Genomic DNA, 18,007 nt, shown 5'->3' with positions numbered 1-18,007 from the left:
CGCAGTTTAGGCTTTTTATAAGAACTGAGAAATACTGTTCAAGGCTTAGACCTGAATGGATGACAGCTGAACTCTGGAGACTCATAGCAGAGAAGAAAAATGCATGGGATGCGTGTAAATTATCAGGTGATACAGAAGCCTGTGGTAGATATACACTCCTGCCTAGAAGTTTGGAATCAACATATGACATTAGTTTTCGTTAATTGTTTTGAAGGCGCCTCCGTAGCCAGGTGGGAAGTAGCAGCAGTGCGTAGCACACGCTTCTTGATTAGACCGGGGTTCGAGCCTGTCACCACCAAATACGGAGGATGTGGAAAGGTCAGGGAATGACCACCACATATCCCGGAGCAATATGGCGTTAGTTGCTAATGCTCCTAAAACCAAATAACAACAATTTTTTGAAATTAGCTATGACTAATTTCAATAGTTCAATATATACACTTGTGTTCAAAGAAAGTGCATCAACTCTTAAAATTGTAATTGTTGTCCGAAGAAAGTAAGTATATGGCAATATTTTTTACAGATTGCATCGGATAAGATTGACGTGTGTAGGTGATGACATAATATTGCGTCAGCTGTTATTTTCAGATATATAAGCACGCTCTGCAAGGGTTGAAGTCATTCCTTGCTTGTGTCAGAATGGCAAGTTACATGCAGTTGACGCCACGAAGAAAGAGTGCTATTGTTGCTTTACATGAGGAAGGATGTTCTTCCTGTCTTATTGCTTATAGAGTGTCTTGTAATCAGTCGACAGTCAGTAGATTTATTTCGAAACTCAAGAACACTGGTTCTGCTGATAAGAAAAAAGAAACCGGATGCAAGCGAGTCTCTTTGCCAAAACCGCACTGTGATTTGAAGCCTTAAAAACCATAAAGCTTCTTTGTCTGAGCTGAAAAGAGAATGGGAAGAACATACAGGAGTAGTAGCAAGTAACAGTGGAGTGCAGTAATAGTCAGAAGAAGATACCTCTTCAAAAATGGACTTGTAGCCCGTCATTGTAAGAAGAAGCACCTCCTCACACAAATAATGAAGAAGGCCCAATTAATTTGGTGTAAAGAGCATGTCAAATGGACCCTCAAGCAGTTGAAGTGAGTTATTTTCTCAGATGAGAAGAAATTCAACCGGTATGGCTCTGATGGGAGACATAAACGATTCGCCGTAGATGTGGTAAAGAATACCATCCAGAATGTATGGTGTTCACAGTGAAATTCCCTACCAGCCAAATGATATGGGGGGTGCATTTCATATTGCGGAGTAGGTCACCTGCAGTTATAAAAGGTTCTGTAAATGCCAATGGATACCTGGCTATATTGCAAGACAAATTGCTGCCAAGTAACTGCATTTTTAAGGACGACTGCTCCTTGTTATCGGGAAAAAAGTGTAAGTAGGCACTTATGTAGTTACTTTAGCTTTATTTCTGCATTAGAGGTTCGACAATAATGTACTTACATTTGCTACAGGTGAAAAAATGGTTTGAAGAACAATCCATTACAACTGTTAGCTAGCCAGGAAACAGTCCGTACCTGAATCCTATAGGGAACTTTTGGCATTGTGTAAAATCTGCAGTTGCTAAAAAGAAACCAAAGACCCTTCGTGAACTTGAGGTAGCCATAATTCGTGTTTGGAACCATGAACTATCAGTTGATTATCTTCAGAAATTGATCTTGTCTATGCCTCGATGGTGTGCTGCTGTCATCAGCTCCAGAGGCGGTTCAACTAAATATTAGTTTGCACCTGGTGAAATTTTAATTTTGTTTTCCATTTAAAATGATAAACTGAAGCAAACTTGAGGGCTTCTGATAACATTTCAGCCATAATTGTCATGTTTACTAAAACTGTTGTATAAAGGTTGCAAATACACATTTTGGAATCTTTTGAGAGCACCTGTGAAATATTACTTAGCTTTGCCTTAACTATGAATAAATATCTTTTGTTTATATCTCTGTTTGTGATGCTAGTCATTAATGTAACATACCATCGCGAAAAAGGGTTAGAAATGTGAAATTCCTAGGTGATGCACTTTCTCTGAACACCAGTGTGTGTGTGTGTGTGTGTGTGTGTGTGTGTGTGTGTGTGTAAAACACTACAAACTATTTTGTTTTTTTATTATTATTATTATTATTATTCTTAAGCATTGAAAAATTTCCACAAAAAATATGGAGATGATTAAAATATTAACAATTATACTGATTTTTCATCAAAATATCCTCCACAAGATTTTATCACTGTTTTACAGAGATGTGGCATTCTTGCAATTAATTTTATAATAGTGTTTTGACTAGCATTATTCCAAGTGGTCTGCAACGTCTGCACGTCAGAAATTTTGTGAACGGGCAGACTTATAGAAAAGCTCTATTTTAAGTTAGGCAATTCGAGTGGTTACATCATATGCAATAAATCCTCCTGTTGTTTGGTTGGCCCAATGATCCAAAAACAGCTTAGATTTATGCTTTGGGCCATTGTCTTTTTGTAATATAAAATTTGTTCCACAAAGTTGAAGTCCAGAGGAAATTGCATTGTGTTGAAGACTGTTTTTATAGCCTTCTTTCTTTAAAATTTCTTCAATTGTGATGATGTCACCCACTTCAGAAAACAGAAGCAACCATAGTTCGAGACAGAAACACCACTGTGCTGGACTGTGACTCAGGTGATCACCTCAAATTCTATGCTTGGATCCAAAAATTAAATTTGGATTCATCCATTCACAGTAAATTTTTCCGCTCTGCAAGGTTGATGCCGACCGGGCTAGCCGAGTGGGTAAAGTACCTGCCCGGCAACCCAAAGGTCGCGGGTTCGATTCCCGCCTCGGGCTTGGATCAAAGTACTGCAAAAACCTTGGGAGGTGCAATATGGCCACAGAAGCCGATGCGCCAACAACTACCAAATCAAAAAAAAAAAAAAAAAAAAAGGCAAGGTTGATGGCTCTTAGCCCAGGCCTACTGTTAAATGACCACAAAGTTTTGCTCGTTTAAGACGAAGTTTTTTAGTGGATGTAGGTATGGGAATTTTTCTGTTCCTATCGAACCCAGCTTGGATTTCGGGCATAGTAAGCTACATTGAGTCCTCTGCTACTAACAACATCATAATTTAGTTGAACTAGTGGACAGCACTGCCAAATCGGCTCACCTACCACCCGACAACAAGTGGAAAGTACTTCATCAAGACTATAGATCAGTAATCCAGAAAAAATGCATGTGCCAATTGGCAGTTATCATGATAAAATCAACCTAACAATAAGCTTTGAAGTATCAAGCCAAACCTTGAGCGATGGCCTTCCAACTTCAGTTCAATCCGACAACAGGAGGTAGTATTGGCTTTTGCGAGTAGGTCACACAAATATCACTCATAGTTATCAATGAGGAGAGATACCCCCTGTGCTTTCACTGAAACTCAATGAGGAGAGATACCCCCTGAGAGATAACACTGTGCTTTCACTGAAACATATTCTTGTTGAATGCACAAAATATACAAGAGAACACCAGAATCTTTACACTCCAGCCACAACAGAAGATCCTCTTACACTTACTTCACCTTTGAATAATAAAACAAATGTCTCAAGCATTTTTACCTTTCTCAAAATGATTAAAGTATACCCACCTCCTTTAGTTAGTTAAAAACTAACTTTCTGGTACTATTTTTTTGCAGTTACCTCTGTCTGACAAGAAATAGCATACATACTTATGATATGTATGGCACACTATGGCCATAGTTGCCGATGCACCTAATAAATCCCCGAACAAACAAGCTACCCATATGCAGTACTTTACATTTGTCAATGTTAAACTTCAGTTGCCACCTCTCAGCCCACCTGCTCAACTTTTCTCGATCCTGTTGCAGTGGCGTACTGTCATTAGTGTCATTAACAATCCTGCCTACATTTATATCGTATGCAAACTTAGACATTAAGCCTGATATAAGTTCATCAATATCATTGATAAATACAGAAAACAACAATGGACCCAACGCTGAACCCTGGGGGACCCCACATTAGCATCCCTCTACATGTGGAAATATTTGTAACATTGCTTGTGGCCATTCACATCTTCAAATTAAGATTCTTTAAGATTTCAAAGCATAACTCTTCCTATCAGGCAGGATTTTTTCCTCTTAGTTGTTATTTGAGTACAGTGTCATAATTTCTTCAGCACACTGCTTGTTGTGGAGACCTTTGTTCTACACGCCATCCAACTGTCATTACCCTCTGAAATTCTGTTACCTCTTTCCATGTGCTCATTATTTAGCATATATATATTTAAAATTAATTCCAGGTTAACCACTTTTATAGACTAAAATATTTGCTTATTTCGTAGTCACACAATTTTCTGCACTCATGGATATTCCTATAACTTTTTATGGAATAGAGTTTTGCAATCTTGGTGGTTAGTTCAGTATATTTATAGGCTGTTGCTTTTAGTTTTCTATTGAGGAAGGTAGGCAAATTCTAAGTTCTGCTTTGCACCTTGCTTTTTCCAGTCTGAGATCCGAAATGTTTTTTGGAAGATAGTCTCTTTCCCCCTTGATATGTCCAAAAATTAATATGGAAATTGTAAAATATACAGAGGAAAGTTGATATCAAGATCAAAGTCTGGATTCAAAACTCTGATTTTCCCTGATAAAAATTCAGAAATCTCTCCTCAAATTCCTGAGGTTCCTGAAATTTGAAAGTTGATATTCATGAGTGTACTTTTTTTTGCTATTTTTAGGAGGAATTGGTTATATATTGCTGTACCCTCCTCCACTCATTATGCTTAAGTAGATTTTCTCATGTATTTGCAAAAATATCAATCGTTTGAATTCCGTGGGTTTTTGCGTCATTATGGTGAAATGTTTCCCCTTCCATCAAATATTCAGTCATATAAATCAGTTTTCAGAAACTCATTACTTGCAACTTGTGCTTGCTTTGTTCTTTGTTATTAATTGCATATAATTTTTACTATTTTAAATTTTACAACAAAAAAAAAAAAAAAAGTCAGTGAGCAGAAATATCAATTAGTTTGTACCTATTAGAATATGTATTAATCAATGTACGTATGTAAGCGTAAATTTATTTTTATTTTGCTAGCTGGAAAATATTCTCCCGATTTTCATGTATCTTTTAACTTTGTTAATTAGTAAATTAATAAAGTTAAATTTGTGCTTTATATCTTTACTTTTTTTAGCCTGTGGATAATATTAGAAACAAAGTTTAAAATGGTATGAAGTGATTTGATTACAGTGAATCAATCATAAAGCGAGGGTGCGCTGTATTTTTTGGGAGATTCCTGGGTTCTGTGCTTGTTTGAGACCATAAAAAATTGTGACTTCGAAGCATGCAGTTCATAGTTCATGACTTTTAAGGTTTTTGTAAGGATATTTTGGTTTTTATTTGATTTTTTTCTGGGTATGTGTTACTAAACTTTTGTTTTTTGTTGTGAATTAAATTCCAGCCCTAAATTATGTCTAAGGAAAGCAAAAATAGCACCGCTAAAAAGAAACTTTCTTTTTTTTTTAGAATCAAAGATAAAAATTTTGGATTGCCTTAAAAAAGGGAAAAAGGTATCATACTTTTCAAAAAGTTTAAATTAGAATGAAGCAACTATCTGGACCATAAAGAAAAATGAACAGAAAATTAGAACTGCTGTTGCTACAGGATCTTTCATTTCTGTAAATATGACAGTTCATTCCCGAGCACCAATAATTGAGAAAATGGAAAAAGCACTGAGTATTTGGATTGACGATAGCAGTAAAAAATGGATCCCATTAACGTAATTAAACAAAAGCACTAAAAATTTATAACCATTTAAAAGAAAATAGAGAATCTTCTGTTAACCTGGAGTTTGTTGCCAGTAAAGGTTGGTTTGAGCGATTTGAAAACTGCTTTTCGTTACTTGTGTGCAGTAACACATCAGGAGATTGCATAATAAAACCTATGATGGTTTATAGATCCTCTAATCCTTATGTAATGAAAGGTGTAAATAAAAATGCTTTACCAGTATATAAAAAAAAATGTTACCGGTATATGAGAAAACAAATAAAAAAACTACTGATTTGTTTAAAGAATGGTTTCTAACTTGTTTTGTTCCAGCTGTGGAAAAGTATTTAAAAAAAGAAAAATCTAGATTTCAAAGTTTTTATTACTATTGGACAACGTGCTAGGCCATCCAAACGTTGAAGTAATGTTCCTACCACTTAATACAACTTCTTTAATTCAGCCATTGGATCAAGGTATTATATCTACCATTAAAGCTCATTACATCAGAAAATCATTACAATGGATTTTGGAAAAAATTGATTCCCAATCTATTGAAGTGATGGAGGCATGGAAATATTTTTCAATTGTGGACTGTATCGGAATCAGCTTTATTGCTCAAATAAGTAAAACCATCAACATTAAATGTGTGTTGGAAAAATGTATGGCTAGAGTCAGTTCATTCAGGAAATATGGTTGAACCGGCAGAAAATGGAATCGGTGCAATAGTAGAACTTGCTAAGTCAGTAGGAGGGAAAGGATTTGATGACATGACTACTGAAGGCATTCGCGAATTACTGGTAGAAAAAGAGGCTGGCGAAGCAGATTTGGTGGAAATGGCATCAGAGGTAAACCAAATCAATTCAGAGGATGATAGCGCAGATGAAAATTCTGAGCTTCCAAATTTTACTAATTGCTGGAACAAACTTCCATCTGTCGTTGTGGAAGTTGATAGGTTGAATAAATTTAAGGAGGAACTGGTCAGGCATTTGCAGGGAATGGTGTGATTTTTTTTTTTTTTTAGAATCAATTAGAATCATATTAGAATCATGAGATCCGAGCAATTAGAATCATATTTTTTGAATGTAGATCCTTCTACTGAAAGGAGCACAAAGTTCAAAAAGGGAGCTTCAAAAATTTTTAGCTCCATACCATGAAATTTACAAAGATCTATCAAGCAAAAGCAAACAAACCCAGATTACTGATTTTTTAAAGAAAGCAGAAGATACACGAAATCTAGCTGCTGCAGAAGAAAGTTCAGAAGGTGATGATATTCTGCAACCGAGAAAATGTTCTCATTTGATTGTGCTTAGCAGTGATGAAAAGGAAGAAAATTAAATGAACGTACATTATCTGATATATATGTTTCACAGTTTGTAAAGCAAGACGTTTGTTCAGTTATTACTATTTAAGTTACTACTATTGTAAAAATATAAAGTTAAAATATTAAGTTATTACTATTATAAAAATTAAGTTTCCTATAGTTATAAAAAAAATGGTGTATTTTTGTTAGCTTTTGGAACGTAACCTCCCTTTTTGTACTGGTTCTTAGTCCATATAACACGGTTTCGCTTAACACAAGATTTTGTAGGAACCAAACTACCGTGTTATATGAGGGTTACCTGTACTGGCCTGAGAACAGAACTTACAAATATAATATGCCTTCTGACTTTAATTAACCTAAGCCAGAGTTCAAATAAATAGCATTTAAAATTTTCTACTTTTATGATAATAAATGTTTCATTTATTTTATCATAAAATGATAACTGTTACTTGTCTCATATGATAACTGTAGAACTTATTTGTATTTAAATTTTTTTACTTATGTAGGAAAAAAAAAATTACACAAAACTATCAAACAAAGAAATGGTTACGAAATCTGCTAAGGTAACACGGAAGTCTGCAATGAAACGGCCCGAAGAACAAAATGAAACAAAGGAAGAACAGAACTCAAAAGGGCAGGAAAAAGAAGATGTAGCCACCATAAATCAGATTTCTGAGCCAGCAGCAGCAGTAGAAGAGGAGGAGAAAAATTCTAAAAATACTTCATTTAAACGAAAGCGAGATAGAAGAAAGAAGCCAGATGTGAATGAAACAACTGCAGTTAGTGGTAGTGACAAAGTAAGGGTGTGTTTTTTTTTTTTTTTTTATTATTAATTTTTTTTGTTTTTTTTTTTTTATTTTGTAGTACATAGTTTCTGAAAGATTTGTTATATCACCATAAAATAAATGTTTTTTTTAATCCCAAAGTTTTTCAATGTTTTTTCTTGTGATACCATTTGAGCAGGAGTAATATAATTTTTATTTTTAATATAAAGTTGTTTTACATTGAAGTGTGTTATACCTGGCTGGCATAAACCATACAAATCATTCCTGGGTTATCAGCCTTCCATTCACTCTTTTCCTTTCTACTATCCTACTTGTTGGATTTTAAGCTCTTGTCAAAGAGCTTAAAATCTAATGCTTTCCTCTAATGCTTCCTTGACACCAGTGATGCACTTTCTTCTTGATCAGCTTCTATACCTATTACTGTTTTTTATTTCTAGACTATGACACATTCAAATATCTGTTTAGTTAATTTCCCTTGTCCCAGACCAAGTTTGTCTCTTCAATTTTATTTCCTTATTTGTAAATAGTCTTTCTGTTGCTTCCAGTTCCATGTATTTTTCTTAAATCTCTCATTTCTGAAGCTTAAACATTGTGATTAGTTCTTTTATTCCTTACTTAGCTTTTAGCTCTATAGGTTAAAATAGACTTAAAAGTTATGTTATAAACAATAATTCTATTTTTCTCCAGCAATATTTATTTAACTGGCATTTCTAATTCTATTGTGTATGTTACATCTAATGTTTTTTCTTCATTAAAGAATGTTCCAATGTTACAAAACCACTAACTTGTTCCAAAAATTAGTCTACACTCTTAAATATTCATTATCTGAATAGTTAAATATTCATTCTATTAGCAAAGTAAAACATTTTTTCACTTTCCTATTACTTGTTATTTCCACATTTCTTTCAAAATCTTACTATGATTTTTCTTTGGCATCTTTCACACATATATGTTCCCTCATATGTTATATTATAATATGAATAGATAAAAATATAATATAAAAAGGCTAAGTTATGTGTTACTAGTTTTATTCTCTAAAATTTCTTAACATTTTTTCTTTTTCTTTGGCTGCCTCTTTAACTTGTTGGATCTACAATGTTATTTTAAATTGGCTGTCTTCACAAACTTTTTTTGTGCAAATTTCTTTTGCTGCTTCCACTAAAGTTCTCTTAAATTTTTACCATTTGCTGTATAAAGTTATTTTGGCATGAGGATACCATTTAACTTTTGAGCAAGTATTCTAAGTTTAAAGGTTAGCAAACCTGAAAGGCTGTCAGTTTTTAGTAATGAAGTATAAACCCTCCCTTTTTTAAGCATTAATTGCTATTGTCATTTTAGTTGATTGTGTTTTGATGTTTCTCTAGAATGACCTCTTTTTCTGATAAACATCTGTATGTTAGTTTTTAAATTGGGCAGTCTAGTTAAAAAAAAAAAAAAATTAAATTATAATCAAAACACCATATTACTTACCTTGATCATTTTATTGTGTGTTTTAACCCTGATTAATTATCCATTGAAGAAAGATTTGTGAATTTATTTTAAGCAGCAAGTTTACCCTCAAAATAAAATTCTATTCAAGCTTTGTTACACTTAACAAGTACGCTTTAACCAGACATTATAGAAATTTATACTTTTGCCAATGTAGTGTTGCTAATGCTATAGACAGATCTACATAGTTAGAAGGGGTGGAGTTAGGTATTGGTTAAGTTGTTGTGTAGGAAGGGAGTTTAATTTGAATATCTATGGGTGGCAGCCAATAAGTATTTAGTAGAAATATTAAATTAGGGCACGTGTGTGTGTGTGTGTGCACGCACTACCATCTAATAAGTTAATGTACATTTATTTGTTTTGATAGAACTTAGATTTGTTACTAAACTAGAGACATGAATATAGTGAGAGGTGGGTGGTATGCTACAGAAGGTTGAGGGCTGATCCATTATAAAATATAATTTGCAAGGCAAAGAAGCAAAACAGATGACAGAGCAGATGAAAGCTGTATATGGGAAGGATTGCTCATCTTATGTGACATCTCTGAAAAATTGGAAAAGACAGTCCAGGTGTGGGCAAAGCAGTGTGCATAATGACCCAAGAGAGAGACGACCCACCTCAGCCACAGACTCTGTCAGTGTGGTTAAAGCAGAACAGCTAGTTCTTGAAGACTAATGTGTGACTATAATTTTTTTTTTTTTGCAAATGAAGTGAACATTAGCCATGCATCTGTTTACACCATAATGCTTGAGTTCCTGCATGTATTTTAAGGTGGCAGCCTAATGAGTTCAAAGATTGTTGATACCTTCACAAAAGCTCTCACAATTGTTAGAGCTTTGTAGAGAAAATGTTATTTTTTTATTATTTATTTATTTATTTTTTGAGTGAATTGCAATGACGGATGAATGCTGTTGTACATCACTAACACCCAGTGTGGGGGTGGTGGCAGATAAACAAACAATGGAAACATTTATAATCACCAACTCCCCAAAAAACAATTTTTTTTTTTTGCAAATGAAGTGAACATTAGCCATGCATCTGTTTACACCATAATGCTTGAGTTCCTGCATGTATTTTAAGGTGGCAGCCTAATGAGTTCAAAGATTGTTGATACCTTCACAAAAGCTCTCACAATTGTTAGAGCTTTGTAGAGAAAATGTTATTTTTTTATTATTTATTTATTTATTTTTTGAGTGAATTGCAATGACGGATGAATGCTGTTGTACATCACTAACACCCAGTGTGGGGGTGGTGGCAGATAAACAAACAATGGAAACATTTATAATCACCAACTCCCCAAAAAACAAAGGTTTAATTGTCTGCCAAAAAGGTAATGTCAGTCTTCTGGGATGCAAAAGATATTGTCCTTACATATTACCTCCCAAAAGGCAACGGCATCACTGGTCTGTTGGGTTGAAAGGTAAAAGATTCTGTCAAGTTGAAGAGATGTGGGAAGTTTGCAAAGGTATTTGCCTCATAGTCAAAATGCTCTCCTGCTCACAAGACTGCTCTCACAATGGATTTTGTAATTAGCTGTGGTTTTGAAAATCTGTAGTACCCACCTTATTCTCCTGACATCTCACTTTCAGACTGATGAAGAGGTAGTTAATGAAGTGAAAATATAGTTTTCTGCTGTAGAGGTCTGAAAAAATCTTAGTATTAGTAGTGGCAAATGATGCAAGAATGCAAGCTTAAATAGCATTAGGGGGAAAAAAAAAACTTCCCATTTCACCTATCCAGCTCCTCCAACAGTTTATCTAGTTCTTCCTTGAATTTATTCAGGCTGTCCACTTTCATAACATCAGATGCTACTTTTTCCAGCAATCAACCACCTGTTGGCCAGAGGCAAACCTCCACACATTTATTCTGCAACCATCCTTCCTCAATTTGAATTTATGCCCCTGCATATGCATTGACTGAGGAAGAGGAAGAATCCCATCAGCATTGAGCTTGCTCAAACCATTCAAAGCCTTAAACACCTCAGTCAGATCACCTTGCAGGTGCCTAGTTGCAATTTGCAGAACTGAAGCCTTTTTTGTTAAGAGCACTTTTTTGTTCCCCTCACTATCTTGTTGCCCTTCTCTGTACTCATTCCAGCAGCCTTACATCCTTCCTAAATTGAGGTCTCCAGACCTGTATACAATACTCAAGGTGAACATTCCCTTATACAGTGGAGTAATCACCACCTTATCCCTGCTAGTAAAATTTCTGTATGTCATAGACAAAACCCCATGTGTTGTCCTGGCAGCCTGTCGGCACTGCTCAGAGAACTTCATATCCAACTGCACAATTACCCCAGGTCTTTTTCATTTTCTACTACGCAGTGAAGTAACACATGTTGGTATGTTAATCTGGGATTACTGCTATTCATGGGCAGTACTTTGTATTTGCAATGTTAAACCTCAATTGTCATTTTTCAGCCCAACTGCCTAATTTTTCTAGATCTTATTGCAGTATCATACTGTCATTGCTATCATTAACCACCCTGTCAATCTTAATATCATCCCCAAACTTAGACATTAAGCTTGATACCTTCATCAATATCATTAATACATACAGTAAACAACAATGGACTGAGCACTGAACCCTGCAGGACTCCACTGATAACATTAATCCACAAAGAGTAGTGTCTGTTGATAGCAACTCTCTTCTCCCACTCAACCATCTCTTTATCCATAGCAGTAACTTTTCCTTAGTGCCACACTGTACTGCAGTCTATTATGTGCAACAGTATCAAAAGAAATCCAAGTATATGGTATCAAAATAATTTTTTACATCCAATTCCTTTGTTACTGCATCATAGTATCCAAATTGTCAGACAAGATAGCCCTTTACAAATTATGGATTTTCAACTCAACTTGTGTTGCAATAGTCTAGAAATATAAGCTAAAATACTGCCTTTCCCATCAATAAATTAGTAAACGTAGTCTTTCCTGTTGGTAACAGTTACAAAAGACCAATGAACGACAAGTGCAGAAACATTATATGATGAATGTCAGAACAGGTTAACACAGCAAACTATACTGTAATAATTTTTTTTTTTTTATACATGGGTTAAAAAAAAAATAAATTAAATAAAGTGCATTTTACCAACATCTTGCTATTGAGGTGATTTGTATGCTGATGTGAACCAACGAAATGTTAAAATTCCATATATTTAATACATTCATAGCACAAGCTGTATGACTTTATAAATCAGTTTGGTAAATTGGGCAGTTTTTGTGTAAACCAGTTGACTTTCTCTCTTGAATTCCAAAGACCAAAACATATTTCCTTACCGCATTCAAAAGATTGCTGAATCCAAATAGAATTCACAGATAGCAAGTTGCTTAACTGAATTTTTGGAAGTGTTAAGTTACATATCATTTAACTTTAACTTAAATTTAATTGTATTTAGAAAAATGATTTGTCATCCAATACTATTCAGAGAACAGGTTTCTTGAACGAAATTGAAATAATGAATTTGCAAAAAAAAAAAAAAAAAAAAAAAGGACGAGGTCCAGTATGAAATGCCACCTAATTTTTTACTTTCAAATATGGTGTTGTAGATCATTTTGCTTGTCACTGAATGATCACTAGAAGTCTCTAGTTTCACCATACTGAGTGATGCTGTGATCGGTCTGGTGAGTGCAGCACTCGGATAGTTCAAAATGGTGGATGTTAGATATATGTATCAAGCAAAGAGTGGTGATTGAATTTCTTACCAAGGAAGAAGTCATGCCTATCCAAATCAATATGCGTCTCAAAAATGTTCATAGTGACAATCCTGTACATGTGAGTACAGTTAGATGTTGGGTAAGACACTTTTAGAGTGGGGGGAAAGTAACATTGTCGATGAGCCCCGAAGCGGCCAGCCAGTAATGTGAGTGACAAGAGCCAGATCGACATACTGATCATAGAGGACTGCCACATCACAACACGCAAATTGTGCAGTGCCATAGGTATAGGGAAACCTGCTGTGATAACTATCATAAAGGAACTAGGCTATAACAAGATTTGTGCCCAGCAGGTCCCAAAAATCCTGACACATGAGCACAAAGAAGCTCGGAAAATCATCTGTATGGAATTCCTCCAGCACTATGAGAGTGAAGGAGATGTTTTTCTTTCACGCATATCCACAGATGACAAAACCTGGGTTGTGACCACTATGATTCTGAAATGAAGAGACAGTTGATGGAGTGGCACCATTAAAATTCACCACCAAAGAAGTTCAAAAAATAGCCTTCTGCCAGTAAAGTCATGGCGACAGTGTTTTGGAACAAAGATGAGGTCTTGCTTGTGGACTTCTTGGAGTGTGGCACCACAATCAACTCAATCGATATGTGGAAACGTTCAAAAAGTGGACAGCCCGCATCCGTACAGGTCAACCAGACAAAAACCTTAATAAGTTTCTTCTCCATGGCAATGCACACCCCGCACCAGTCTGCGCATAATGGAGACCATTGCAAAATGGGGGTGCACTATTCTTCCTAACCCCCTCTCATAGCCTGGAACTTGCACCTTTTGAATATTGCCTTTTTGGCCCGCTGCAGGATGCACTCTGTGGAACCCATTTTGCAGACGACCAGCTCAAGCACAGCGTTTGCAAAGCCCTCTGGAGCAAGAGTAAGAAATTTTACAGGATTGGAATACAATGACTGATTCAGGTGGTGGAAGTGCATAGAAAATGATGGTGACTTTGTGGAAAAAAAACAGTGTGTTTATTAATGATTAATGATTGAGGATTAACTGATTTGAAAGGTGACACAAGCAACTATAGACCTGTTAGTTTTTGTGTTCCAGAAAAAATAATGGAGTCACTGGTTAAGGAAGCCTTGCAGGATCACCTAGACAAGAATGCAGTAATAGTTAAGACACAAAATGGGTTTGTTAAAGGGGGAGGTCTTGTCTGACTAATTTGGTTGGATACTGTGATGTGGTCACAAAGGAACTGGATGCAAAAAGTAGTTTTGATATCATATACTTGGATTTCAGGAAAGCTTTTGATACTATTGCACATGGAAGACTGCTGCACAAATTGGAGCAGTGTGGCATTATTGGCAAGTTACTGCAATGGATAAAGGGATGGTTGAGTGGGAGAAGACAGAGAGTGGTAATCAATGGACACTGCTCTTTGTGGACTAATGTTATTAGTGGAGTTCCCAAGGATTCAGTGCTGGGCCCATTGTTGCTTTGTGTATTCATCAATGATATTGATGAAGGTATATTAGGCTTAATGTCGATGTTTGCAGATGATACAAAGGTTGGCAGGGTTGTTAATGACAGTAAAGACCGTATGCTACTGCAGCAGGATCTAGATAAATTGGGCAAATGGGCTTATTGGTGAAATTGTATGGGCTTATCGGTGAAAACTTTATGTAATACATACATTGAAAATTATTTATGACAAGTTGAATACTTTCTCAAGTATATCATTGTATATAGAAAATGCTAAGCTGTTTCTTGTAATTTCACTTTTTGTTTCATTTCATTTCAAAACATAATTATGGATTATGTTTATTATGAATTATTAATTATTTTGTTTTAGCTATGTGCTGAAAAGTTATCGAAGATATTTTTCAGCACGTGGCCTAATGAAAAATTCATATTCTGTGCTCAGTGCTGTGCAGTACACACTCTAGAAACATTTCATTCTTTTTTATTAATAATGATGTGCTTTTCTATAAGATTTTTCCTTATAATATTTCAGAGTGCGAGTGAAGAGAGTGCTGATTTTGAAAGGCTTCGCTCGAAAATGTAGGTATAACATTAATTTAATATCTTAATTTTTTTATTCCAATTTCAACTCCCTTCACCAACTTTGATGTACTCATGGGTCATTTTATGTGTTTAGCTTTATTCACAGTTACTGTATATTTCAACTTTTAAGTCAGTCTTTCATATATTAAAAAATCAGATTGATCTAGGAAGAAAGCTTATACAGCATCGAGTGTTTAAAAAAAAAAAAACTACCCACTTCCACAATACCAGATGATAGTTTATTCCAGGAAATCAATGATTCTCTGGCCGTGCTTACTGGAAAAGTTCTTGTATATCACTGACAGAACAACATGAGTTGTTCTGTCAATAATATATAAAAAAAGAATACACATAGAATAGACAGAAAGAATATACAGAGAATTTCACATCAGACCATATAAATATCCCTAGGTCTTTTTGCTCTCAGCTGCCTTGAGTTTGGCACTACCCAAATACAGTGTAATTTCATTTATCAGTATTAAACCTCATTTGACACTTCTCACCTATCTGCCTAATTTCTCTGATTCTGTTAATTCTTTTTATTAACCATTTTTCAGCTTTTGTATCAACAACAGACTTAGTTGTTAAACTTGATGTGTTAAATATTATTAATAAATATTGAAAACAATGGGAGGAGTGACAGCACTAATAAACCTTAATATTATTAGTGGAATCCCTGAGAGATTCCACCCTCGTGGGTAACACAGTTGGTTGAATCACTGTCCTCCCCACAAAGATGTGGGGAATTTTCATGGTGCTTTTTCACAACGTGACTGAGTTAGTTGGTCTCAGGCATGGGTAGCGTGGGGTTTTTGTCCAGCATAGAGAAAGTCAAGCATAGAACATGCAACTTACAGACATATATAAGGAGAAATATGGCCTTTGTCACTTAAAACTCTAGAAACATTTCAACAACAGAGAGATTCTGCTAATAATATTAGTCTATGAAGAGAAGTCACCATTTATAACCACTTATACTGCTTCTGTCACTCAATCATTCCTTTATCCCTAGCACTAATTTGTCGCACAGTCCCCAGTTTGTACAGCATTCATTTGTGTGGAACAGTATCAAAAAAGATTTTACTGAAATCTAATTATATATATCAATTTTATTTGCATCCAATTTCTCTGCGATTCCCCCAGTACAGTCAGTCAGTCCTCATATAACACGTGTTTACACTACACGAATTCGATCATACACGATTTATAAATAGGGGAACGATATCTTATATAACACGAACCGAATTCGCTTATGCACGATTCGCCTTTGTGTTTACAAGAAATGGCAGTCGAACGCAGAATCGCTCCAATCGAACGCAACACGATAGGAATGAAGAGAAGATTCTGAAAATGTATTTATGTTTTTTATATCAGTGAAGGGGAAACACATTTCACCATAATAACGTAAAAATCAACACAATTCCAGCTATCGGTATAATCGCAAATGCAATTAGATCGAGTTTACTACCAATTGATAACAGATTCCACTAGCAGAAACGCAACTGGAAATTGTTTTTATTGTTTTACGGTAGTAACCCCTAGAAATGTGCTTTAGTAAAATGTGAGGTGTTAATAAACAACACCTCTGCCTTAAGGTGTTGTTTATTCAGATGCTACATGCGCACAGCTTTGTTTATGTGTATCAAGCGTGCTTCCTCATTTTGTAATTGTGCTTTATTCTCTAAAAATGAATGAAATACTTAAAAGGTGAGAAAAGGAAGCGTCCTGGTGAAGACACTACAGATTCGGAGAGAAAAAGAAAAGCAATATCGATAAACAGAGGCGGACTGGGACAAAAATTCTTACCTGGGAAAATTTGTAGTGGCCTCATAGTAGCGTTTCTGGCCAAAATCACACTGTCCTCCGACCCACCTTGGTTTCCCTGGTAAGGCTTATGGCCAGTCCACCACTGTTGATAGAGAAAAAATATGAAATTGTAAAACGCTTTGAGCGAAATGAAAGACCATGTGATATTGCACGTGCTACAGGCCTAAATGAGGCAACGCCGAGAATTAGAAAGAATGCAGAGAAAATATAAAATTTCATAGCCGGAACAACTCAAAGTGTAATTAAAATCCATTAGATCAAGACACAAAGAGTTGGAAGGGATGGAATGGCTGTCATCTGTTTGGATAGAAAATCAAACAAAAAACAAGTTTGCTTACAATAGAAGCAAAAGCATTATCAATATTTTATTACGTAATAGTCGTAATAAAATATGTAAGTATTTTATTACGATTATTTATTATGTTTGGTAATGTTTTGGTTACAAATGCGTGTTCAATCTTGGGTGGTTGGCACCTAACCCTACTTTTCCCATAGGGCCTGTTGTTTATATTGCACGAGGGTTTCTAGGAACACAACTATCGTGCTACACGAGGACTGACTCAGTAGTTAGTCAATAGACCTAGGATATGTGCTAAAGAAAAAAAAAAGAAGCAAAATGTGCATGCCTGCAGTAAAATGCACAAAAATACGTACCTAAATCCTGTTATATGGATTGACATTTTTACATTTATTAACAGTTTATCACTACTAATTGAAATACAGTTTCTTTGAATTATATTTAAAAGTAACAATTCCATTAATGAAAAGTTTTAGAATAAGGATAATTTATAACTCATGTATGGAATAACCTTTGTTATGGTAAATGACAATATATTTTTCAATGTAGCGAATTGTAAACTTGATGTTTATCATCCAAAATCATTTTAACAACAGAGCATAACCCTTTTGAATTGACAGAAGTAGCAGGGCCAAATTTAAAAATGTGAGCCTTCAAAGCCTCTATCTGAAATGGGAGTTCTTTTTTATTTCCATTAAAAAAAAAAAAAAAAAAAAATATATATATATATATATACACGTTTAATTGTAGATTGTTACCGATTATTGGTGTTTTTCATATAAGTATTAGTGTTCATACAAATTTGTAATCAAGTTAAC

The 18,007-nt window shown here is 35.0% G+C and overlaps 1 protein-coding gene across 4 annotated transcripts in view; it reads left to right on the top strand.

The window, feature by feature from the left end:
- LOC150084511 (lens epithelium-derived growth factor-like) overlaps positions 1–18,007 on the top strand; it is a 316,821-nt gene that overhangs the window by 179,953 nt on the left and 118,861 nt on the right. For 2 of the 4 annotated variants that reach the window (XM_090375260.1, XM_090375258.1), the window contains exons 10-11: positions 7,559–7,849; positions 15,015–15,061. In XM_090375260.1, the coding sequence (XP_090231386.1) occupies positions 7,559–7,849; positions 15,015–15,061 (338 nt within the window). Of the gene's footprint in view, positions 1–7,558; positions 7,856–15,014; positions 15,062–18,007 lie in introns of all 4 variants that reach the window. The other 2 variants (XM_090375259.1, XM_090375257.1) reach the window with 1 other exon arrangement.

The sequence above is a fragment of the Mastigoproctus giganteus genome, chromosome 6 (genome assembly GCF_048544385.1).
Source record: "Mastigoproctus giganteus isolate SK-2022 chromosome 6, ASM4854438v1, whole genome shotgun sequence".
Taxonomy (NCBI): domain Eukaryota; kingdom Metazoa; phylum Arthropoda; class Arachnida; order Uropygi; family Thelyphonidae; genus Mastigoproctus; species Mastigoproctus giganteus.
Note: the sequence above shows the minus strand (reverse complement) of the source record. Positions and strands in the feature narration are given on the sequence as shown.